Below are 26,239 nucleotides of genomic sequence, written 5' to 3'. Positions count from 1 at the left end.
CCTGACGCATAACAGCAGAGGCTTTGCAAGCAGATTGCCGGGATTCAAAATCTGCTTCCACAACATTTCAACGGTGTGACCTCCAATGAATCATTTGTCTTCTCTGTGCCTTAGTTGCATCAGCTGTAGGACAGGGAAAATACAGTCTACCTTACAGAGCTACTGGGCGGACAAAATGAAAGGTGCTCAGCTCTGCGGCTGGGACACAGCAGAGGTCCAGTAATGATGGCCACTGCCTGTAGCTACAACCACGATTATTTTTAAACAGCTGCTACACATAGCATGTACCACAAAAATCTTAAGATGAATATATTCTGAGCCTCAGATACAGACACGGTTACGAGTAGATATTTAAATGATAGGTATTTAATTTCCTCTCATGTATACACGGGCACTTCCCAAACGCCATTTCCCACTGGAATGTCCCACGGAGGGCCCCTCATTCCCATTTTCCTAGATCCAAATTCTACCAAGGTCAGAAAGAAGTTGCCGGTCCCTCTGTAATATGTTATCTGGAATCTCCCTTCTGGATCTTGCACTTATCTTACCATTATTTCTATCTCTAGCTCTACAATCTTAATATTGGGTTTTGAATGAATCGTCATAAACTCTCAATATAGTCACCATTCCTAAAATAATGACTTACTGATCCCCAACTCTTTGCAAAGGACTGAGCTAGGTGCTCTGAGAAATGGAATATTAATAAGACCTCTCCCCCAACTGGAAGCATGAGACATTCCAGAAGAAAAGAAAAGCAGGTACCACCTAAAAGTCCGTTTGTTTCAGTTTCCTGTTTTGAGGCATCCATTCAGTGTGTAGTCAGTGCCCTCAGCTCTAAGTGGGCAGGAAGGCTCACGGGGAGAGGTGCCCTTCTGGCAGGGGTCATCGGGGAGGGCTACAGTCAAACAGTGAGGATCGCAGGGAGACCTGGAAAAGGAGGTCAGATTACAGTAGGGCGAGAGAAGCTCAAAGGGGTGCCCTAGGTGCAGAGGACAACAAAAGGGGAGAAAAGTCCAAAAGTTCAAGGGGGGGGCTGCATCTGCTTAAATTTGGCTGGAAATCAGCCTGCAAGAGGATGAAATTGGCGGCAATGAAGTAAGACAGGAGGCGGAGAGCCTTCAGGGAGCCTTCAGTGCTGAGTGGTGCGGACTTCTGTGATAGTCAGCACGGCACCGGCGAAGGTTTGCAGAGCAGGTGACAGAGTCAAGGAAGGGCTTATGAATGTTCCCTTGGCAGGGGCTGCGTGAGAGACTGGAAGGACGGCAGGAGACTATTTTCATCGCCCTGACGAGAGGTCAGCCTAAAGTACGATGAAGGTAAATGGTGGGTATAAAGGACATTTCTATGAAACCTCCTGGAAGTTCAAACGCAGGAGACATTTTCCACAAAGGATACTTCAAGCAATTTAAATGGCTAGCGTCTCGAAGTAGAAACTCAATAATGCATTGTGCTAAATCATTGTTACAATAATTGACTATTGGAGCTAGAAGGAAACAGAAATCATCTAGTCCAACCTCATTTTCTAGGCAAGAGAGCAGGTTCAAAGAATTAAGTAATTTCTCAAAAGTTGCAAAGATAGTGAATGCCTGGGGGAAGATAGTAAAACTCAGTTTCCTCCACCCTGGGATACCTAAGAAAAGTATATGGCTTTAATTATTTCACCAAAACCTCCCCTGACTCATTCTTTATTCTTTTCTTATACCCTGGAGACTCCATTTCACTGTCCTTGGCTTTTCTTCCGTAGTATGTACTTTAAAAACATGGTCTTCTCCAGGTGCTTCCACCCCCTCCTAATAGCTTTATGCAAACCACCCAGACCTTTCTCCTCATATTGTACCTACACTGGACACCCCCATCAGAGTTCCGAAATAAAACGTCTTCTTTTCCTGTTACTGCTTTTAAGTTCCCTGGTTGGGTTAATGGATCGTTCAGTTAACACAGGCCAGAAACTTTGGAGTCACCTTTAACTCTGGCTTCTTCTTCGTCACTGCAAGTGCCTCTTGAAGATGCTGTTTCCTTTCCATTTTACTGGCACAGTCACAACCCAGGACTACGACCGTGCTTATATCCTAATGCGGGTCCTGCCAATCATCTCTTCCTCAAAAAAATCTATGTTCACAGTGCCCTTCAATTGCTTTCTTTAAATACACGTTTGAACCCATCATAGTTCCAGTTCTCTTGACTTCTTTCTTGACTTAAACCATCTCCTCACTGAGGGGTTGTGAACTTTTTCTGTAAAGGGGTGGACAGTAAATATTTTAGGCTTTGAGGACCATCGTCAATTCTGCCTCAGCAGCGCCATACATAATAATAAAGGATAATGGTGGCTCTGCCCAGTACAACTTTGTTTATAGATGTATAATTGTGTATGTATCACAAAATATTATTTTTCTTTTGTTTTGCCCCCAACCATTTAAAAATATAAAAACCATTCTTAGCTCATGTCTCACATAAAAACAGACAATGGGCCAGATCTGGCTTGTGGGCTGTAGTTGCTGACTCCGTCCTAACTGGTCTTCTTGGTTCTATAGTAACTCTCCAAGTTCACTGTCGACACCGCTGTCAGGATCCCCACCCAAAAATGTTGATCATGGTGACAGCCCTGCTTGCAACACATCAAGAGTAAACCATTATTCTCAGAAGAGCCAGAGCTCCAGACCCTTCCTCTGGTCTCTGATCCCCTTTCCAGGCCAAACACCTAACCTGATCTTAAACCTAACCTAAAATTGATCTTGTCAGACTGTACAAATTGATACTGCACAGGAAAACTCTCCATGGAGTTTGTGTTCTCTCCCATCCTCATGGCTTCACATATATTGTTCCCTCCAGCTGGGGTACTCACCCACCTTTTTCCACGTTGAGAACTCCTATTCGTGAACTCATTAATCAAGGTCACTACCAAACAGCTCCTCCTCCAGAAAGCTTTCCCTGACTGTCACCTCCACCTCCAGTCCAGAATGAGCCAATTCTCCTTCGTGTGAGCACCTGTGGTAATCTTTCCTTCTGTCATTGCACTGTGACTCCACCTACTATCATTGCATATATAGATCTGGCTCCTTAGTAGAATGTGAGTGACCTAAGGGTAGGAGCTGAGTCTTATTAGGTTGGTACAAAAGTAATTGCGGTTTTTGCGATTATTTTTAACCTTTTAAACTGCAATTACTTTTGCACCAACCTAATATTTTATCTTTATGCCAAGAGCCAAGCCACATATTTGTCGAATAAGTGAATGTTATACTTATCAACGGGGTCCTTCAGTAAATGCTGAATCCCTATTTTCCATTTTAAGTCCAATTAGACAATAGAGGGAAATACCAAAAAAGTGATAGGTTATTTTTCTTTTAGATTGATCTACAGATTTCTACTCCAGTTTTTAAATTTTCTTGGCCTTCATTTCATTATTACTTTGTAACCTGATTTTCATATTTAATTTTGAACTTTGTTTAGAATATGCCATTCAAAATGTTTAAGACTAAATGAAGAGCTACCTGTGTGGGATTCATTTCTTTCAGCTGGTATACACTGAAAAAGAAAGACATAATGTTTCTCAACCACACAGTAGAGAATCAATAAAGAATAGTCAGGGGAAGCAAGCTCTATAGAAACCAAAAAAGTATATCAGAAATATTTAGCCACACAACCACGTCGCATTTGCAGTGCAAAAGAGAGATATATACACAGTTCCTTGCATTTTTACTGTCATCTTTAAATTTACGAATGTGGATTTTATAAAATATAAACACAGACCAAGTGTAAAATGCTTACAACAAGAGTACTGCACTTAGAACACAGGCAATTAAGTTTTATTTTCTGTAAAACTGGGTTAAATTTTCATAGACTTGGTGTAAATAAAGCTCAACAGAAAAAGCTTTCTACAGAATCAAGCAAAACCGTTTTTCTTAAGAACAAAGGAATTAGTTACCACTAGTCCACTTTCTGCAGTTGCTTCATCTTAATATGCTCTCCTTGCAAGAAATTGATCTTGTCAGACAGTACAAATTGATACTGCACAGGAAAACTCTCCATGGACGATGACTTCAGAAATTAACTCGGAATAAGACAGAATGGCAAAGGGGGCCAAACCAGCATTAATATTTACTTTCAGAAGCTCAGCCACATTCAGACATTAAAAGCTGTCTGATTTCTGTGGTTTAGTAGTGCTTAGCACACAAACAGTTGGATCTTCAATACAAGTCTGACAGAGAAGAAAAACTATTACCTATCATGATGAAGCTAAATTCCGAAACCTCTAAGATTAAGGAACCGCAGAGACTAGGCTAACGTTACATTCTCAGATCTATGATGGCAATGCTTTACGTGGGCATTAAAAGAACAGCTATTATGCTGCAGTATTCAGCAATTTTTTTTTCATAAGTGTTTTATCTATTGGGATTTTACCAGATATCACACGTGTATAAATGATTTATTTTCTTTCTTTGTTTCCTTTCTTTCTCTCTCTCTCCTTCTTTCTGCTCTTTTTCTTTCACTGTCTAAAAAGGAAGTTGGCAAACCATTTGGAGTATTATCATAACAAAATGGTGTTTTTTTTTAAGTTTGATTTTAACAGAACTAGGGGCATCTTAACACTAACCCAAAACTTTGGGAGGTTCATCAACCTCTAGAATATTTTTTTCTCCGAACGCAGGCTGTTCAAGTGGTGCTTTTCTCCATCTGTTACCACACCGTGCTCAGAATTACACTGTCATATTTAACGTAAAAGGGATCGTACCCTTTCATAGTTTAAATTCAACATATTACTATGATTAGAAGATCAGCATTTTTCTAAATTATGAACAAAACCAAATATCATAAATTTACATGTGTATTTAGACAAAATTCTCTTTAAAAGCCGAAAACCTCCAAAAACTGAAGAATCTCAAAGACTTGACCTGAAAATTGAAAAATTATACTAAAACTGAAAGTGAGAAGAAACCACTTCATATGGCAATGTGAAATACCTACAATCTCTGTTTGAATATTTCTGTGTGTATTTAAGTGTTTGTGTGTGTGTTTTCAACATAGCAAATTATACAATGTTTGCTACCTAAAATGTCTTATTGTAATTTAGGGCTGAGTTATATGTTTACTAAAGTTTCATGACAATGATGGTCGTATCACAATATCTCATGGCAGAAACAATGTAGTTTGAAACTGTGGTGGTGTAAGCATTATAGTTTAAACATGAACAGTGCCAATCAATTTCATCTTTAAATTTTATACCTCCTTAGGACTCAGATTCCTTATTTTGTATCAGTTCCATCTCAATTTGCATCTCAGGATGTCTTTTACTTTGGCTCTTTAACCACTGACAGCATCTGATTATTTTCCTAAATAGACTTCTCAGATCCTTCAGTTCCACATTTTTATTAGACACATAATTAACAAGAGAGGTAGTGGTGGTGGTAGGAGAAAGACGTCATTTTGCTTGTATTGATAGAGAATCACCTAAATATTTGAGCATTGTAGATGAAAGGTTTTGTAATATACCAGTAATTCCCTGCCACACTTATCATTCACATGTCTGGGTGTTTTGCTTACCACATCTCCACTTTGCTTAATATGCCTGAAAGCTGTGTGTGAAATGAATGACTAAGACGAACTCTAACAACTGTTTGGAAGCCTGTGGCAAAAATCAGCGGAATGAAATTGGTGCTACGGTGCGTAATGGGATTAGGGAATACCTGGTGAGGTGCATTTGGTGCTCGGCTTCGCCCAGCATTTCTGTCAGTTGCAGGCACTCCTCTCTGGCCTGGGCTGCCTTCTGCTGCTCCCGTTCCAAGCACTGCTTGCTTTCACTCAGTTCTAATGTCAATTTCTGTATTTCCTGAGGTAGAGAGAAGAGGGGGAGAAAAGCACCCATATAAAATACATACACTTGAACTCAAAATTATCTCATTTTTGTTTCGGCCATGAATTTTAATGTGATAAAAATTATTAGAAAATGTAGGCTAGCTTCCATTTTATGACAAAGGGAATTAACAAAGCCAAAAATGCACATTAGTGAGGTTTTTTTTGGATCGTAAGATGAAGTCTAATTTTTCAAGTGAGATTAAATGATTTTAATCATTTTAGTCAAAATGGATAATTTGCACTTTCATTCTAAGGTTCAGTCCCTTTAAAAAATATTAACTTAAAATATCACTGTTTTTAAAATGTAACATTTTTGTTTGTGAAATTAGATCAGACATATGCAGAGGCTTACACCAAATATGTGGCTCTTTTCTGAAAGATATATTTATTTGGATATTTTAAAAACCAAATCAAAGGGTAAAATAATTTCAGATATCTGTTAGAAAAATGTGAGGTGTAAAAGAAAGTACCATGATGATTCTCAATATTATTTGGAAAAAATAATTTAGGAAAAAAATACAGCATGAGAACCTTTAAGCCTTTAGAGTATATAAGACTTCTGAGCTAAAATAATATTAAATTAAAATTGTAGTTTAAAAGGCAACAACAAAGCACTCTCAGATTAATAAATATGAACATTTAAAATATATGAAAATTTATGTTGTTTAATTTTTTAGTCTCAGGGTGAAATTATCCTATCTTACTGAAACATCTGAAACTTACTGAAAATATTTCAAAGCAAAAATATCTCACCTAGAACATAGTTTTAAATAATTTATACATTAAAGTAGAAATATTTATTTATTAAAGAACATTTACAAAAAATTTTTAAAAGAAATGAGATAATTATTCAGATTATTAAAACAAGAAAAACAAAAAAGGGGAAGGGTAGAAACATTTTGAAATTCAGCAGAAAGCAAGAAACACTTTTAATACAAAAAATGCAATCCCCTTTTAAAAAACAAAATCATGTCTAAATATTGTTTTAAACTTAGTATTTAAGCACATTTCAAATTTCCTCATGTCATTTCTCAATATTCAGAACAATATTCAACTATATGTAATACATCAGGCAAGAAAAACTGAATAGTTCATTTTTTTACATTTATTACATTATAAATATTCAGTTTATCCCCATCAAAACTATATATTACCAACAATATAATAAAACAACTTATTACAAGTTCTTAATATTGTTTTATGTTTAAAAAGCTATGTAATAATGAGTACATAACTTTCATTCAGAGTAGATTTTCCACATCTTTTAGATTTGAATACTAATAAAATTTGTTTCTTTAAAATATTTTAAGCTGTTAAAGTTATACCAATATATTACACCTCATAATTAAATATAATTAAAGAGATGAAAAAATCATAACAGAAAAATCTATTAAGCTTTATTTGTCTAACATTTGGGAAATTAACAAAAGCAGAGAAATAGAGAATTGAAATTACATTGACTTTAAAACTTTAAAAATTAATTCATTATTGTTTTCACACTGTGCAATATGTAAGACACTGTACTGAATATTATGCTGGACTCACAGAGTTTCCATCTCTACATCCAGGAGTTAACAATTCAGTTGTATAAATGAGACATACATACACAAAAAGACTATTAAAATACAAAGCACATAAATGTATATTAGAGAAGATCCGTCCTTTAACAGGCCAGATTAAATATATTAGCATGGGCAAGAAAGTGGGAAAGAAGGTAAAGGTACACAAACTCATGGAATGACAGATTAGAACACATTATGAAAGGTCTTCAATTCGAAATTAATAAAACTTATTTTTCTTATATGTAGTGAGGAGATAGTAATGGTTTAAACAAGTATGCAATATGAGAGAAGCTGAGCTTAACAAAAACTGGATCAATGTGTATGATTGATTTAAGATGGCAGAGACTGGCAGTAGGGAGTCCACAGAAAGATAGCTGAAATATTCCAGACATGAGGAGCAGAGACATATTATTAAAACATATATATTAAAATAGAAATATAAAGAAAACGCGGTGAGTAAATGGAAATAAAAGGAAAGATATCAGGAGACATCAAAGAAGACTCCCAGAATGTTGAGTTAAGAGGATACAAAAGAATGACAGAAATAGAAAATGTACCAAATTCCAAACTTTCTTTAAAAAGATGCAACAATTTTTATAAGCACTATTTAACAACAACATATGGAACCTTACATTGATAATTAGATTTTAAGTATAAATCATCTGCTTTCTTAATCTCACGTAATAAAAACTCAGAGGCTCCACTGGAAGATAGTCAAACAGAGATAAAGAACATGGGCCCAAGAGTCAACACAAATATCAGGGTTTCATACACAGCTCTGGCACATTCCAACTCTGTGACCTTGGACATTATTCAATTTCTTCAATATAAAATGGGAGTGATAACTGTAGCAAACTCCTAAAACTATTGTGAAGATTAAGTTAGCAGATGCCTACTTAGCCGAGTGTCTAGTACATGGTAAGAGCTGAATAAAAAGACAGCAAGTATCATTAATTATTACTGATTTTTTTCTCTATCTTTCAAGAATAGCAAAGAGATAAGTACAAAAAGTGACCTGCCGAAGGATATGTGGTTATTATTGAGGACTAAAGAGTTCTTGATTTATGGGCGGCCAGATGGCTCAGTTGGTTGGAGCGCAGGCTCTTAACAACTGGGTTGCTGGTTCGAGTCCCGCATGGGCCAGTGAGCTGCACCCTCCACAACTAGATTGAAGACAGTGAGCTGCCGGAGCAGTGGCTGGATGGCTCAGTTGGTTAGAGTGCAAGCTCTGAACAATAAGGTTGCCAGTTCAATTCCCGCATGGGATGGTGGGCTGTGCCACCTGAAAGTAAGATTGAAGACGGCAACTGGACTTGGAGCTGAGCTGCGCCCTCCACAACTACAGTAGATTGAAGGACAACGACTTGGAGCTGATGGGCCGTGGAAAAGCACACTGTTCCCCAATAAAATAAATAAATAAATAAAAATTCTTGATTTAATTCTCCCAAAAGGCATTATTTTGGTGAAAACTGAATAAAACTTTATTATACTTTCAAAATGAAAAAAGCATTTTGTTAGGAAGGTGAAAAATTACTGCCTGCTTTTGATTATCTGTATCACAAAAAGAGCTTATTGGTGCAGATAATAAAAATCAACAACCAACCAACCAGCTGGACGAGGGCTCAACACTTACTCCCTGAGTCAGGAAAATCTGCCATGGCACCAACTCCAACAGTTAGAAGAAGAATCTCCTGCCAGAAATGCCATGGTCCCACTGGCAGGATAACCCTTTGCCTCACCCAACTAGGTCAGGGCTGCTTCACTGGCTGTATGTAGTGGCTCAGGGATGAAAGACCAACAACAAACAGTCATAGGCCAATTGTACATTATTCTTAAACTACACCATTAACCTGTAATGTCTACAGTGCAGTTTGATGTAGTAATCTTTGGCCAATTGGGCAAAGACAAGTCCAGATAGCTTTATACATTACCAAAAGATACACTTCAAGCCACCGAACAACTAACAGGAGAATAGTACCAAGGATGGGATATGGAGAAAGAGGGACTCATTACTGATCATTTAGAATCTATACTGTAGCAAGTTTTTGTTTGTTTTTAGGAAGCTATTTTTTTTAAATTTCTTCTTTTATTTTATTTTATTAGTTTCAGGTGCACAAGACAAAGTAATACTTAGACGTTTATCATTTATAGCCCTCACACTGTGCGAAGCCCCCTCCCCCATCCACTATCCCTCTGACATCGCACAGAGCCATTACATTTCCACTGTCTCTATTCCTAATGCTGTACTCCGCTTCTTGTAAGTGTGTATATATATAATGTAGCAAGTTTTTTAAATTAATCATGGACACATATAACTTTATTTTTATTATTATTCAAATTTTGTTATCAAAGTAATTTAAGTCAAACAGTATTCAATTGCTCATAACAAAGAAGGGCAGTGTCCATGCTCTACCTCTTGCCCACCTCCAAGCCTAATACTCAAAGGCACACACTATCCACTCTTCTGATATTTATCTTCATCTTTTTAAATGACATACTTATAATGCTACTTTTTGATTTTGCAGTATTAGACATTATCTATTGACTTCCTATATGATAAAAGGGAATGATTTACATCTCTTATATCACCCACCCAGCATATCCACATCATCCTCCCATGTAACAATTTTGATTAAATCGTTAGCCAGCAGTCCATTCACAGTATAATGACTACAGAAATATTGTTAACAACCAAGACAAGTAATATTTTGCTTAAATTAATTTTCTTGTACAATATTTTATTATTTCCTGAATTAACTGCCTAGTTTTGAATAGTTTATTTTTCTAGGTAACTGACATTTTCCCCTAAATGATCAAACAGATCTGTCAAATACCCAACAGTAATATTTTTCCAAATAATGGAACACAACAGATAAATTATCAGTTCCTTTAGTAAAATTTTTTTCCTGTAAAAAATACATCCTTCTTGGTGCCTTATGTCTGGCCTGGTTGATTTCTATATTGGGTTAAACCTTACCCATGTTCCTATTAGACTTCCCTGCTTTCTGGGTTGTAAGTCAGTCTTTATGTTTAAGCCAGTTTTTATGTTTACTCTCCCCCGCCCCCCCATGGAAGAATACTTAGCAGGTTACTTTCATAAGAAAGGTTACGTGAATAATACATTTTTTAAAGTATCTGTATGCCTTAAAATGCTATTATTCTATGAATACACTTGATAGTTTGGCTAGGTATGAAAAATCTATGTTGAAATTAAATTTTATTCAGGATTTTTAAGGGGCTACTCCACTGCCTCCAAGAGTCTAATATCACAATTGTATAGCTCTATGCCATCTAATTCCTAATACTTGGTCTATGCTTTGCTTTTTTGTTTCTGAAAGCTTTTATAATATTTTTTTCCCCTGGCAATTTTAAATTTTACAGGTTTGGACCTTGGAATGGGCTTTTTTTAATGCTTTGTGTTGGGTGGGCTCTTTTCAATCTGGAGGTTTGTTTTCTTTAGTTTAAAGAAGTTTCCATATATTATTATGTTAAAATATTTTCCTGGATATTGGTTTTTGGCTCTGTTGGATTGATCATCTAATTTTCTTATATTTTCTATCACTTCATCTTCTGATTCTAACTTCTAGAAGATTCCCTTGACTTCATCTTCCAAAACTTCTACTGAATTTAAGAAAATATTTCTCCCACATTTTTCATTTCCATGAGGTATACTCTGTTTTCATTCTTTTACATAGCATGCTATTTTTATCTTATTGATATACCTTATCTCTCTATTAGAATATTATAGTATTTTAAATGTTCTCCTCTGCTCATTATAAATTGCCTCAGTTTCCTTTTTACTGTGTATTTTAGACACTCCATAATGTTAGAGGCTTTCCTTAAATACTAGTGATACTAGGCTGTTCTTTCATATTTTAGAAAAAAGTAGTTAACGAAAGTTTGGATGTAATGGCTTTTGGGTAAAGTGATAATTTAGATTACTGTTCAATAAATATCCACTTCTCTCTCTCTGTTCCCCTAGGAATAAGATACATTTTCTCTCCCCAATAACTTTGGGCTTGGCCATTTTATTTCCCTTGGCCAATGGAATTTTCATGGCTATAATGTAAGCAGAAGTCATAAATATGTTTATGTGGTTTAGCTCTGCTTTTGTATTCTGGTGATTCTCCAGGAGAAAAGCATGCCATGGATAGCTGCTGCCCCTTTTGCTTGGATAATAAATACACGTGGAGCAAAACAAAACCCAAACCACAGCCCAGGCAACCCACAACCCACAACCTGAAGCTGAGCCACCAGCAGAATAAATCAGCCAAATCTCAGTTGACCAGAAGACTCATAAACATAAGCATAAAGATGGCTATTATAAGCCATAAGTTGTTTTTTTTTCAGTACAAAATAATTGACAGACCACTTTAAAGGAATAAGGAGTGCTACAACTGCATATCATCTTAACATTTTATTTGGTCTTTGAAACAACTGCCTAGGGTAGTTATCCCCTTTTACACAAAAAAGAAATTGAGGGTCAAAGACATTGAATGATTGTCCAAAGAAGTAAATGTAAGCTTTGAACCAGATTTTCTAACATCTCTGCCTCCACACCATAAAATAGACAATGGCTTTAAATATTTTTACTTTTCTCTTTTTAACCAAGATCCATAGAAAGAAATCCATTTTATATCACAAGTCAAAAACATACACAGTCTCGCACACATATGTATAAATGTAACTAGCACTTCATAAAACTATATTAATCCTTACTATGTGTAAAGCACTCAGATATTTCCTAGTCCTTCTTATTCTATTTTACTTCTCAAAACAACAACAACAACAACAAAAAAAATCTGGTTTCAACCCATAAAATTGATTTCATGAGCCTGAAATTTGAAAAGCAGTGTATACTTTTGATAATTTAAAAATATATTTTTTACAGAAATTAAGTAGAATCAAATAGAGTTTCTTTAAGAGAAGTTCTATAATACATTTCTCCTGACTTCCTAAGAAAAAATAGCTGAAGAAGTAAATGTAAAACCCATTTGAAAAATTAAATATCATCTTAAACCTAATGGGTAACTTTATCTGGAAAGGAAAAGTAGTATACAGAAACTATTTTAATCCAATGGTAGTGATTTATCCCTGCTACTAAACATTATGTGACTTAAAAAATCATTTAATAATCTTTAATACAGGGTAACTTATTTGTATATGTGAAGAAGAGAATGGGAGAAAAGAAAACAATGCAGAGTAGTAAGACTGAAAGCCAAAGTCCTTGCACATTGAAAAAGAAGAGCCTGTGGTTTTGAAGCTGAAAAAATTTGACAATGTGATGTATCACTTAGGAACCAATGGATGATTTCATAGAGCATATTTAGCAAAATGGTATATGATAATGAACAATAAAACATTATTACTTAGGAGAGAAATAATAGCTTCTATCAAGTTCTGTGTGGATAAAAAAATTGTACTCGCTGGAAGTTTAGTATTCACCAGTTGACACTTTTATTAACTCGCAGATGTTAAGAATGATTTTACCGAATCATTAATAAGGTTTTGTCTAGAGCTACACTAGCTACCTGTGGCTATTTAAATTTAAGTTAATTAAAATAAAAAAATGAGTGCCTTAGTTGTATTAATCACATGGTAAGTGCTCAATAGCCACCCATGGATGGATCATGGTTGCCATATCATACAGTGCAAATATAAAATATTTTCATCATCACAGACAATTCTATTGGATAGCACTGGATAGCAAAATTATTTCTAAGATTCCCTCTCCAAACTAGACTCTTGGGAAGCCAGCCTATTTGAATAAAAGGATAGTATAAGTAATAGAAAAGCCATCTTTATCAATGGACAGAAAGAGTTTTCCTCTTCACCATAGCAGACTGGAAGGTTGCTAATACCATTCTAGAAGTTCTGTTCATAGTTATCACTGTGGAGGGCACACAACATTGATTTAATAGGTTTTCATTGCAGGCCTAATAGTAACACTGATACCAGCTATCATTTTTGAGTGCTTACCATCTGTTCCAACGATGTAAGTAAAATGATATGAATTAAAATTTTTGAGAAAGGGTATGAATGTTTCCATTGTGGTAGGAATATAAGGCTCTAAACACATATAAAACCAATACATACAAATCCATGTAGACTATGTAAATTATGAGCGATTTATGAGATTTTCCAAATTAATTTTGACCACATGGAATACTTACCTTTCAAACTGAATTTAGAACATAACCTTCTTCTGAAAAGTCATTACACTATAATGAAATATACTGAATTTATTTTAGTAGTAGAATTTATTTCAAAAGCATCACAATTTTAGTTTTATATTTATAAACATTTTGGAGGTTGAAGAGGTCAGTTGTACTTTACTGTATTTGATGGGAGAAATTAGTTGCTTCTGCTATCATTGGTAAAGACCTCTGGATTTGCCTGTACAAATAACAAGGATCTACAGTAGCTTCAAAGATTTGAAAACAGCTTCCCAACACCACCCCTTGAGCCCCCAGCTGTGAGTTGACTGAATCAGTAATACCTGACTACTGGAGAACTACTAAGTTTAATGTGTCTGCAAGTAAAACCTTCCTAGGAATGGCTGTTTGATCACTTATAAATCCACCTAATTGAATTACCGTCCAAGAGAATATTTCTATGTTTTGTTTATAGCTACGTCATGAGGGCTATATTAACGGAGTTAATAAACTCAAACCATTTTAGATCTGTAGCAGTTCCATGTTTTACAAAGCTGGCAATCCTATGGCATCTATTTTGCTGCACATACCATCAAATGCTGCATTAGGATATTTAAATACAACCATCTCATAACGTTGTCTGTGAAGAGAATATAACTAAAAAACTTATGCAGGTATATATTCCTGTGTACGTGTAAAGGAATTCTCTTACTATGCTATAACCACCCCCTGTTGTAACTTTTAAAACAAAGAAAGGTTCAAAAAGGTAACAGTTTGGCTTCTTATTTTCTAGAAGGAAATCTATGCCAGTAATGTGCTTAACATTCTAATTTAATAAAAAGGGAAACATTTTACATTTGAAATATTAATATATAAAATTAACTTTATGGGAATGAAAATTGATGCAATTCTATGGAAAACAGTATGCAGACTCCTCAAAAAATTAAAACTAGGGTGACCATATAACTTAGCAATTCTACTTCTGGGTGTATTTATCTGAAAGAATTGAAATCGCTATCTTGAAAATATATCTGTACCTTCATGTTCATTGCAGCATTATTTAAAATAACCAAGACAAAGAAATAAACTATGTATACATCGATGGATAAATGGATAAAGAAAATCCGGTATACACATATACAATGGAATATTATTCAGCCATAAAAAAGAATGAAATCCTGCCATTTGTGACAACATGGATGGATCTAGAGGGTATTATGCTAAGTGAAATAAGTCAGACTGAGAAAGACAAATACCATATGATCTCACTTATATGTGAATCTAAAAAAAAACCAAACTCAAATATAGAGAACAGATTGGTGGTTGCCAATCTGGTGGTTGCCAGAGTCGGGGGTTGTTAGGGAGGTAGGTGAAATAGGTGAAGACTGCCAAAAGGTAAAAACTTCAAGTTTTAAGATAAATATGTTCTGCAGATTTAATGTACAGTATAATGACTAAAGTTAACAATACTATATTGTATATTTGAAAGTTGCTAAGAGAGTAGATCTTAAGCGTTTTTATCACAAGGAAAAACAATTATCTCTGATGGATGTTAACTGTTTGTGGTAATCATTTCACAATAATATCATTCTGTTGTACACCTAAAACAAATATGTTATATGCCAATTACATCTTAATGAAACTGGAAAAATAAATAAAATTAAATATGTATTTACATATATTTAAATATATACACATATTTTAAATATGTATATTATATGCATACATATATTAAATGTATGCATTTAATACATATTCACATTCTAATGCTATTTAATAAAATAAATAGGGGACATTAGTGAATAAAAAAAGCCAAGAAGAAGCTGTGACTCCTTCCATTCTTCGCTGAGATGGGGGCCAGGAACCTTTCGCTGGAAGGCAGGACCGGGTGGTCGGGAACATAACCCCACTGTTTCTGAGGTGACAGTCACCAACGCAAAGGAGTGTCTGATCTGTATTTCCTAACAAATTAACACAATTCCTTTTTAATAGTAACTCTAATTTAATTCATGTTAAAAAAATGTTAGACCTAATTCTACCCAATCCTTTTGAAGGTACTTCAAATGTATTTTGCTTGCTACAATGAGTATATTCTAAAGAAAAATAAACCTGGAGTTGTTTCTCTCAAAATGAAAACTGTATTAAAAATGGGAAGATCTCTTTTCTGATGGGATATCCTTAGATGAAAACATTGATCTTTTCAAAGGCAAAAAAAAATATATTGTTTCATATACTTTTTTATGAAAGAGGAACTATCTAGTAAGTTCAAAAGCTGAGAGAGAAAACAATTACTACAGGAAAAAGATCTATAAATAGTTACTACAAACTCAAATGTTCATTATGGTTGTTGACTTTTTATCACCATTTAAAAATTGTTTTATCACTAATTGAGAAAACCACTCAAAGCAAAAATAAAATAAAATCATTCCAATTTAGGAAAACAAACTGTTAATTTATTTCCTTAAACAATTCCTTCCCAAGCCCTCAATTCTATACAATAAATATTTTTGAGTACCTAGGATGTGCCTGCTATATGCCAGACTTTGTATAGTATGTATACATTCCATGTAGAATCCAGATGGCCAATTACACACATATATCTCCAATCTGTCCACTCTTCACCTCACTCTGTTTTTATTATCCTTCATAACTACTAAAATATAAATTAATTCCCTATCATTTTGATAAAAAAGCAAATCCAATGCTACATCCAATTTATATCATTTCCTCCTCAAATTTACAATTATCTGGGCTATAGTAAATAACAAATTATTACAATACACTTGTTTAGTTCTTATAAAAATTTAATAGCAGAAAATGCCTTATAAGCATTAATATTGAGGCATTAGTAGTCATATTAAATGAAGTCTAACCATAATTTTCACATTATATTACTATGTTTGGGGATAATTTTTTTCCTTTTATATTAAAGCTATTAATATTTTCCAATAGAATAATTCAATTGAAAAAAAAATATATATATAATTAACATAACTTTGGTCAAACTGCCTACTACATATTATAGTGGTGTTGCTAATACAGCATTCCCAATGTGTAGAAATATGACTAAACACAAATAAAAAATATGACTAAATATAAAACCACCTTAAAACAATTTTAATAAACAAGAGAATGAAAGGCATTTTCAAGTAAGATAAAGATGCTTTCACTATCTACAAAGATGAATATGTTTAAATGAACTGAAAATACTGCTATTTTTAAAGTTATATCTGATTATGCCACAGGAAATTATAAGTAAATTTAAATATGTGAAGTTTACTATGTATTTATAGTTTAGAAAATATCTTTTTTAGTATTAAATGTATTTACAATGCCTTCAGGTTATCATTATGAGATTAAAAATACTTAAAATACATCAAAGGTATAATTTATAGCCTTAAATCAAGTAATTCTTGAAACTTTTTGAAAAACACTAATACCTTAAATGAATTGCAGCTTAAAGGTCACTGCAATGTGAAATTTCAACAATGTCCTGTATTTTCCTATATTTATGCTTCAAATGTAATTTTTTTCAGGTACTATAATTACAGAAATACCGATATAAAATTTAAGCATGCTTTCAAAGTAAAACAACTTTTATAGTAGATATAAAAGTACTGACAACTACAAAATCAGTTTCCTAAAAATCTAGTTAATAAATCCGCTGCTATTCCAATAGTAAAGAGGATTTTTCAGTTATTGTATCAACTATTAAAATTGTGTAAAAATAAATCGGTCCATTTATTCTTAGCCAGAAAAAACAGGCAATTCCAGCAAAACTATTTTGTCTCTTAGATAATGCATACATTTTTATTATGTTCCAACTAGAACACATTTAAATTCTTATACTCAATGTTACTTTTTTAGGCATTCTCAGAAAAAATATCAGTTAAATATTCTGATTCCTAAAGGGAAAATACAAGGAAGGTTTTGCGTGACTTTGCACCTAACTTTCAAGACTTCAATGTCCATTTTTAAGTCATCAAATAAAATTCCTCGACCATCAATATTGTGCTGACTATATTTCTTCTAAAATGTGCTCTTACCAAAATATTTCGGAGTTAACTCCCCTGTTTACATCAAGACTTTGTTTAATAAAAACACAGGCCTTTATTAAAAAAAAAAAAAAAAGATACAATTAGAGGTAGAAGATACCTCAGTCATCATCTTTATCTATCCCCTCCCTTTACCGATGAGAACACTGGGGTCCATTGATAATACGACCCTCCGAAGCTCACTTGACTGGACTAGAACTCAGGCTTCAGACCCTCCGCCCATCCCTGTTTCTCTTCAAATCTGGCGTGAGGCCAAACCACAATGCTAACTCAGTTACAAGCACAAACAAGCTCCTATTGGCAATAATTAATTTTTTTTAATGCTATAAAGAAAACACATTATCTGCTTGTCCTCTGGCCACTTCTGTTACTCAACAAGAAGTGTTTTCTTTTGCTCTGTGTATTCTCTTACTAAATTCTGTCTATCTCCGACAATCAGAACAAACTTAAGACTCAGACTCGCTTTTTAAAAAATGAGTCTCATAAGATCATATACATCATTTCTTAATTTAGAGAGAAATACATTTTATTGGATTTTATTTTTATCAACATTATTGTTTAGTACAGATGCTAGGGCAAAATAAAAGATTTCTTATCTCTCAAACCAAGAAAAGCTCAAACATTTAGACCCAATTCAAGATCATAGCCTTTCACTTCAAACTGAATTATTTTAAAAGAAACCATATTTTAATTTTTCACTGAGTCAGTTTCAAATGACTGAGAAAACGAAACCCCTATTTACGTAGCCTGGACCACTTCACAGTAAAGACAGTGGAACAGAGTGCCTCTTCTTCCCATATAAATACACTGGACCTCTATGAGGTCATCTCTCTTTCTGCCTTCCCAGTTTCTGTTACTCCTCAGTGCAGCTGTCTACAGAGAACACCAATGTCAGTGCTCTGGCTTTTAGGTCCTAAGGAAAGCAGGAGAGGTAGAGTATTACTGAAAGCTTACCTCCAGCATTCAAACCTACAGGCTCTGGCCTGAACACTTATGCTTGGATTCAAAATGTTCTGACCATTGAAACAGCTTGTCTGTTTCACTCACCTCTTAGCGGCTACTCTGCCCGTGGTGACACAAAATGGATCCTCTTCCATTGGAAAACTGGACCATTTAACCTTATCTTGTCTGAAGCTTTTCACCAAAATTAATGAGATGTTCTCATGGGAAGTGGAAACAGCAAATTTTAACAACAAAACTAGGTTTATTTTTAGAGACATAACTGATTGAAAAAAAAAAAAAACCCTTCTGTAGTGAGACATGGAGTACGTGATCTCACCTTATGGGGAGTTTTTAGAAAATTCATTTTAGCTGTGGGTTATATAAATATTTCTGTAAAATGCTATTTGTGGAACTTAAGAATTTATCATACTTTGCCATAACTCAAAAATAACCTATATTTTCTAACTAATTTTGGGAAGAAGCTTCCAATGTAAAGTAGACACTTTAGTTAATAAATATTTTGAGTATATGTTCTTTTAAATTAACAGCATCCACATACAAAGAAGTAAATACATCTATTCAATATATTGACCATCTAATCATAACAGTTCTGTGTATGTATACAGCTTTTCATAGTTTAGAAAACAATTTCATATACATTGCTGAACTGATATGCTGTGACAATTAGAAAACTAACATAACTTTTGCTTTCACTCATTTGCATAAAATATAGACATAACACAGATAAATATAGGGCAATGACTAGGGCAGAACAGTTTTTTATTGAGATATAATTGACGTATACTGTTGTATTATTTTTAGATGCACAACATAATGATTTAACATAAGTATATTGACAGAACACTTTTAAAAGGATTCATTCAATAGAATGCGTCAAAGAAATCTCAAAAAATAATTTTATAGACTCTAATTCCTCAAATTTCCAACTTGGTCCACTTATCCCGGTTATTTAGATGAAGAAATTGAAAATTCAAGCAGGCCCATTCCCCTTCCATTGGGAGCTTCCCAACACAGGTTTAAATCCTGCCAACTACAAATCTGCTCCATATTTTGAAGGCACTTTGATTTCTTAGCCATACATGCCTAATGTCTTCATTACTTGCCATCAATGTAATCATTTGGCACCTGGCTCAGTGCTACGGAAGCATACTCCTTGTACATAGTAGGTACAAAGTAAATGTCTTTCGATTTGACCAGGATTATTTTGAAGATGGCAAACAGGTTCTTTAACAAGAAAACACATCAGTTAAAAAACAAACAAACATATGGAAGATAGAAAATATCCAGCCATGAGGGGGGTCTTCTGCTACAGGTCACAGGACTATACTGCTTAAACCCCTGATTTTAATGAGGATACCATGATGTGCTGACCAAATCTGCTTGTGACATAAACCTGAGAGGAATCATTTATTATGGCGAGATGTCAAAACCAGGATCCAAAAGGATTCAGGCAATGATAGATCCAAATTAAAATGACCACGTTTCAGAGACCAAGGCAAATACCCGTATTTACTGCCCAATTGTAGGGTAGCAGACGGGGGGCCATCAGTGGTTTTAATTGAACTTAAGCTCAGCAAGAGTTCACCATGCGACATGTTTGGTAAACACATAACCTATATGATAACTGGCTCTGAAGTTAGATTACTATAAGCTTAGATGACAGCCCCACTTCTATGGGGCTTCCTGGTCAGGCCATACTAACATATCATATTGGGTTACCACCACTCTGGAAAGCAACTAGATAAAATGGAACACAGTCAGGGGAGAGAGAGAGACGAAAATGGAGAATGAATAATAATCACAACATTAGTAAAAATAATAATTATTAACATTTATAGACCAATTATTACATGTCATGTACTAAACTATGAGATTAACACAGATTATCTCAAACTTTGCAAAAACCCTATCGATCTTCATTCTACAGATAAGAAAACTGAGGCTTGAACATATTAAGTACTTTGCCCAAGTTCACCAGGTAGCAGGTAGTGAAGTTGGAATTTGACTTAAGGAGGCTACGTCCAGGGCCTGAACTCTTGGCTACCTACCCACCTACCCACCTACCCGCCTACCCACCTACCCACCTACCCACCCACCCACCTACCCACCTACCCACCCACCCATCCAATTGCTGTGATCCTAACTGCATGCTACGCATGACACACTGGAATACAAAAGTGAATAAGACACACAAGAGTCTCTGACCTCAAATAACCCACATTCCAATGGAAGAGACCAACTTTTTAAAGTAAACAAGCAATAAAATAATTTAAAAATTATAATAAGTTCCATGAATGAAACAAAAATAACGTACTATGAGAGAATGGGGTGGGTGGAGTGGGGAGGATATATGTTAGTAGTTAGAGAAGTATGGATACTTAATGGAAACCAAAGAGAGAGAGAAAGCTAGTTAAGCACAGGAAGAGTGAGGAAGAACACACAGGTAGATGTTTGTCCTGGTATGTTTGAGAAGCTAAAGGAAAACCACGGAGGCTCCAGAGAATGGAGACAAGAAGAGTAAGTGAGAAAAGAATGAAAAGACGGGCAGTGGTCAGACAGCGCAGGGCCTCCTAAACTCTGGAGTTAGGCTTTATGTTTCTAGATGCAAATGGCAAGCCACTCCAAGTGGTCAAATGGAAGAGCAATGTGATTCAAGTCACATTTTGCTTTTGCTAGAGTGCTGAGTATGGACTGAGGGGGACATGCTAATATTGTGGTTGGGGAAGATACAAAATAAATGAGTAGGATATGGAGTAAAATAAAGCAGAAAGGAGAGCAGGTTGTACTGGGGGAACGGTGTGTAATTTAAGACAAGGTGGTCAGGGAAGGGCTCACAGAAGAGAGGATGTAGAGCAATGGCTTAAAGACATCGAGCTGGTCATTTAAAAGGCTATCCTGGGGAACAGTGTTCCACGCAAATGGAACAGCAAGTCCAAGGGCCCAGAAGTCGGTGTATGTGATGTGTTTGAGAAACAGCAAGGAAGCCAGTGTAGCTGGAGCAAAGCAGGAGATGAGGGCGGAGAGGTGACAGGAGGGCCGCATGTACGGCACTTTGCAGACCATTATAAGGACTGAGATGGTGACCATGGATGACTGTACTCAGAGAGTGACAAGACCTGACACACATTTGAACAGCATCCCTCTGGCTGTGAAGGGACTGAAACAGAGAGAAGCAGGGAGAAGGGAAGCCGATTAGGACATGGTTCCAAGAACACCGGGGAAGATGACAGTACCTTGACCTAGAGGGTAGCACTGGATGTAACCGAAGAAGACATATATATGGGTGGCTAGAAAGATGGTTAATAGCATTAATCACTAGGGGAATGGAAATTAAAACCACAATGAGACATCATTACACACTCTGATTTCAAGTGGTATGCAGCTCCTTCTGCCAAGTGATTTCAGTTTTCTGGGGCTCAGTCTTTCCATGTATATATGGAACAGTGCCTTTGCATATTCTGTCGCTTTCACCTGACTGGCCTTCCCTTCCCACTCTCTCTGCTCCCCTCCAGACGAGGCTGAAACATGACTTTATGGTAGAATTCTTTTTTTTAAGTAACAGGCATAATTCACATACAATCCACCCATTAAACTGTACAATTGAACATATCTTAGTATATTCAGTCATGTAACCATCACTCCAATGTTAGAACACTTTATCACTCCCAAAGAAACCCCGTACCATTAGCAGCACTTCCTGTTTGCCACCAACCCCCTTAGCTCCAGGGAACCACTAATCTTTCTGTCTCTGTAGATTTGCCCATTCTGCACGTTTCATACAAATGAAATCATACAATGTGTTGTCTTTTGTGACTGGCTTCTTTCACTCAGCACAGTGTTTTCAAGGTTCACCATGTTGTAGAATGTATCAGAACTTCATTCTTTTTTATTGCAAATATGTAGATATAAATATAAATATAGATAATCACATTTTATTTATCTATTCATTAGTTGATGAACATTTGGGTTGTTGCCAGTTTGGGGTTATTATAAATAATGCAGAACACTCAGATGTTTTTGTGTGGCCATGTTTCATTTCTCTTGGGTATATACCGAGCAGTGGAATTGCCGAGTCATATGGTAACTCTAAGTGGAAGCTTTTGAGAAACAGCGAAACTGTTTTTCAAAGCAACTGCACTACTTTACAATCCTACCAGCAATGTATGAGGCTCTGATTTCTCCATCCTCACCAACAGTTGTTGTTTTCTCTCTTTTTTATTATAGCCATACTATTAGGTGTGCAGTAGCATCTCATTTGGGTTTTGACTTGCAGTTCTCTGATTGTTCATGATGAGCATCTTTTCACATGCTTATTCACCATTTGTGTATCTTCTCTGGAGAAATATCTATTCGGATTCTTTGCCTGTCTTTAAATTGGTCTGTCTTTTCATTATTAAATTACAAACATGCTTTAAAAATCATAGGTACAAGTCTCTTAGTAGATGTATGATTTGTAAAATTTTTTTCCCATTCTGTAGGTTGTCTTGCCAATTTCTTGAAGGTGTCCTTTGAAGCACAAAAGATTTTTTAATTTTGATGGTGTCATTATATACATATATATTTTTGTTGTTGTTGCCTGGGCTTTTGGTGTCATATCTAAGAAACCATTGCCTAGTCCAAGGTCACAAAGATTTATACCTATATCTTCTTTCAAGAGTTTTATAAATTTAGCTCTTACATTTAGGTCTTTCATTTATTTTGAGCTAATTTTTGTATATGGTATAAGGTAGTGGACCGACTTCATCCTTTTGTATGTGGATATCCAGTTTCCCAGCACCATTTGCTAGAAAACTATTCTTTCCCCATTGATTTTTCTTACTATCTTTGTTGAAAATTGATTGACTGTTGAGTAGAATTTTTTGAACCATTCACACCACATTAAGCCACTCCTACTGAACCCTCACCTTACCACATTTAACTTCCTCACCAAACTGTAAGAGCTATATGCATAAAAAATATGTTTTATTTTCATTGCAAACCTTGTTCTTACTTGTGAGTGACACATAATAGGGTACCAGTAACTATTAGTTAAATAAATGAATGCATACGGGTGAGGTAATCATTCTCAATTCACTCACTATCTAATCACCCACAAAACGAAGGGGGCAGATTAACTCATTAAGGTCTTTTTGGCTCTGGGTCCCCACTAAGCCATTGCTCTTTACTGAGGCCCTCCATTCATGTGTGGCCACTGAAACAAGGGATGCTAAAGATAAAAATTATGTTCATGAATTGTATTGCTTTGTGGTGAAAAAGCATCTTCTGAAAAATGCCAAACTACATGAAGGCACTCTCAACAACCAGCAATGGTTGGGGGTAGGGGTGGGGGCCATAGGAGGTTATCGTAGCAACTATAGTTTAAAAAATCCATAACTGTGGATCTCTCCTGAAAATACTGATGGAATGTAAGGGTGGGTCTGTGGTCACGTTTGCCTTTTCTGAGTTATGGTTTAATATGAAACAGGGTAAACAGAGGTAAAAGGCCAGTTGTTTTTAGGGTAAATGCCTTTTCAAATCTTATTTTTTCCTATCTTTCTTTTCCTCTATTATTTTTTCCTCCTTTTTTTTTCTTTTTGTTCAAATCTTTTTTTTTCTTCTTTTTTTAATTAATTTCAGGTGTCCCCTTCTGTTTTTATAACTGAAACAACTGTAGGGTCCTTCTTTCTCTCCTGACTGATGAGGTAAGTCTAATGCATCCTAAATTCTGCATTTAGAGATTTCAAACTTTAGACTCTGCTCAAGAAAAATCATCGTAAGTCACACTTCTACATTATTTATTAGTAAGACATAAAGACATATATCCACATACAGATTTTAAAATATAGATATACATAAATATTTGATCCATCCATTGTCTCAACTCCCCATTCACACTAAAACATGTCTGGTTTTCATTATGTAAACTTATATGGTTTCAATCACTATACACATAGTGGACCTTCAGAAGCAAATTAGGGAAGCAACACTTACCTAGCCCTATTAGTCGATGGGAAACTTAAGTGTAGAGAAAAGTTAACAATGGCATCCTAAATTTTCTAATTCACGTTAGAGTATGACAATGACCTCTACGTATGTTTGAAGTCAGGTTTCTATGCAGAAAATTCTGAGCAAGTGGAAGAAGGGTCCAAAAGGAAAGGTAGTACTTGTCATGATGGGGCAAACTTTCAAGTGGATCAATTCTTCCTCCTTCATCTTCTTAAAATCTCCCTGAAAGCTTTTACCTCCCCTTTTCTCTTGGGTGCCACTCTCTCTAAGCAGACGTGAGCACTCCTTTGCACTTTAATGGGGATTTTTGACCATAGCTTGACTTATGATTTGTGAAGCCAGGCTGATGCTATCAGTTGCATGACTTATGATCTTATGATACGAGAGGGAGAGAGATAGAAAGAGAGAGGGAGAGGAAGAGAGGGAGACAGGAAGAGACAGAGAGGGAGAGAGAGAGAGAGAGAGAGAGAGAGAGAGAGAATATCAGAACTTCAATTGTAAGCACAGAGATTCTATGTAAAGAAGAATATTCCATTCCTCATAGGTAACCCCAAAAATCCTCAAGGAAGGCAGAGGCAAGCCAAAAATAAGGACACTGCTGCTTTCTTGCCTTTTCCTTAAAAACTAAATGGTACTGTAATTGATCCACTTAAGTACAGATGTTAACACCAAAAAGGGTCAGATTAGCTTGATTATTTATCTGTTAGAAGAGTAATATGAAAATCTAAATACCTTGCAATTTATTAACAGTCCTGAGCAGCCTGCAGTTATATCTAGAATCTCGGTCTAGGGCAGTCTCTCACACCACGCCAGTGAGGTTCAGGGAAACATGCCAGGAATATGTGAAATATCTAAGAGAATTAAAAACTTCCTTTTTTGTTTTCATTCTGATGATTAAAAAAGAAAATCAAAATGCCAAAACCTTAATATAATCATATTCTTGGTGATTTGAGTCCAGAACTGTCGCATTTATGATGCACCAAGGGAGAACTGAAAGTGAAAGCATTTACTATTAAGGCTGCGTTTCTCCAGCAGGAGTACACTGTTGTATTCCCAGGAATCATGGGTTCACACGGATAAGAAACTCTGGCTATTTAATTCCATAGGTTTCATGAAAGCTGGCTTATTCCTCCAAAAATACTATTTTGGACAGTTTGCTGTTGCCTAAAATCTTTCCAGGAAAACTTCATTCTTAATTTAGAGTAGGGCTTTAATCCTTATTGCAAATAAAATTATGTCAGTCTTGTAATTAAATTCAACTGTTTAAAAGACATTTTATTTTTCTATTATTAATGATAATGAAAAGAATATGATTGAAAATTGCTAATGACAGTAAAATTACATTGTTATAATCTTAACAGAAGAGTCATTTTTATAAAATCAGGGTGACTAACTAGAAAATTTGGAATGACACTCGAGACTCATGTAATTTTTATTGATTTTATTAATACTTAATTCATAAGAAAGTGGGGCAGAGAAATATTTCTTTGTTTCTAGAAGCACAGGAATTTAGAGCTAGAGAAAACCTTACCTATCACTTACCCAAGCTTCTCACTCCGCTGGGAGAGAAAGTGAGGCTCGGAGAGTTTTGCTCAGGAAGTTAGCAGAGAAGCCAAATCAAAGCCAAAATCAAGAGGTCCTGTTCTCGGACTCCATGTCCATAGGTAAA

General features: G+C 35.3%; 1 protein-coding gene across 5 annotated transcripts in view; it reads right to left on the bottom strand.

Moving 5' to 3' along the window:
* SDCCAG8 (SHH signaling and ciliogenesis regulator SDCCAG8) overlaps positions 1-26,239 on the bottom strand; it is a 207,512-nt gene that overhangs the window by 106,964 nt on the left and 74,309 nt on the right. For all 5 annotated transcript variants that reach the window (XR_002138627.2, XM_074316832.1, XM_019746823.2 and 2 more), the window contains exon 13: positions 5,682-5,824. Coding sequence is in view for 4 of the 5 variants with exons in the window: in XM_074316832.1 (XP_074172933.1) it covers positions 5,682-5,824 (143 nt within the window). In the remaining variant the exon portion in view is untranslated. The remainder of the gene's footprint in view (positions 1-5,681; positions 5,825-26,239) is intronic.

This window comes from Rhinolophus sinicus, linkage group LG12 (assembly GCF_036562045.2).
Source record: "Rhinolophus sinicus isolate RSC01 linkage group LG12, ASM3656204v1, whole genome shotgun sequence".
Classification (NCBI taxonomy): domain Eukaryota; kingdom Metazoa; phylum Chordata; class Mammalia; order Chiroptera; family Rhinolophidae; genus Rhinolophus; species Rhinolophus sinicus.
The sequence above is the reverse complement of the archived record's forward strand: the minus strand, read 5'-3'. Positions and strand labels throughout refer to the sequence as shown.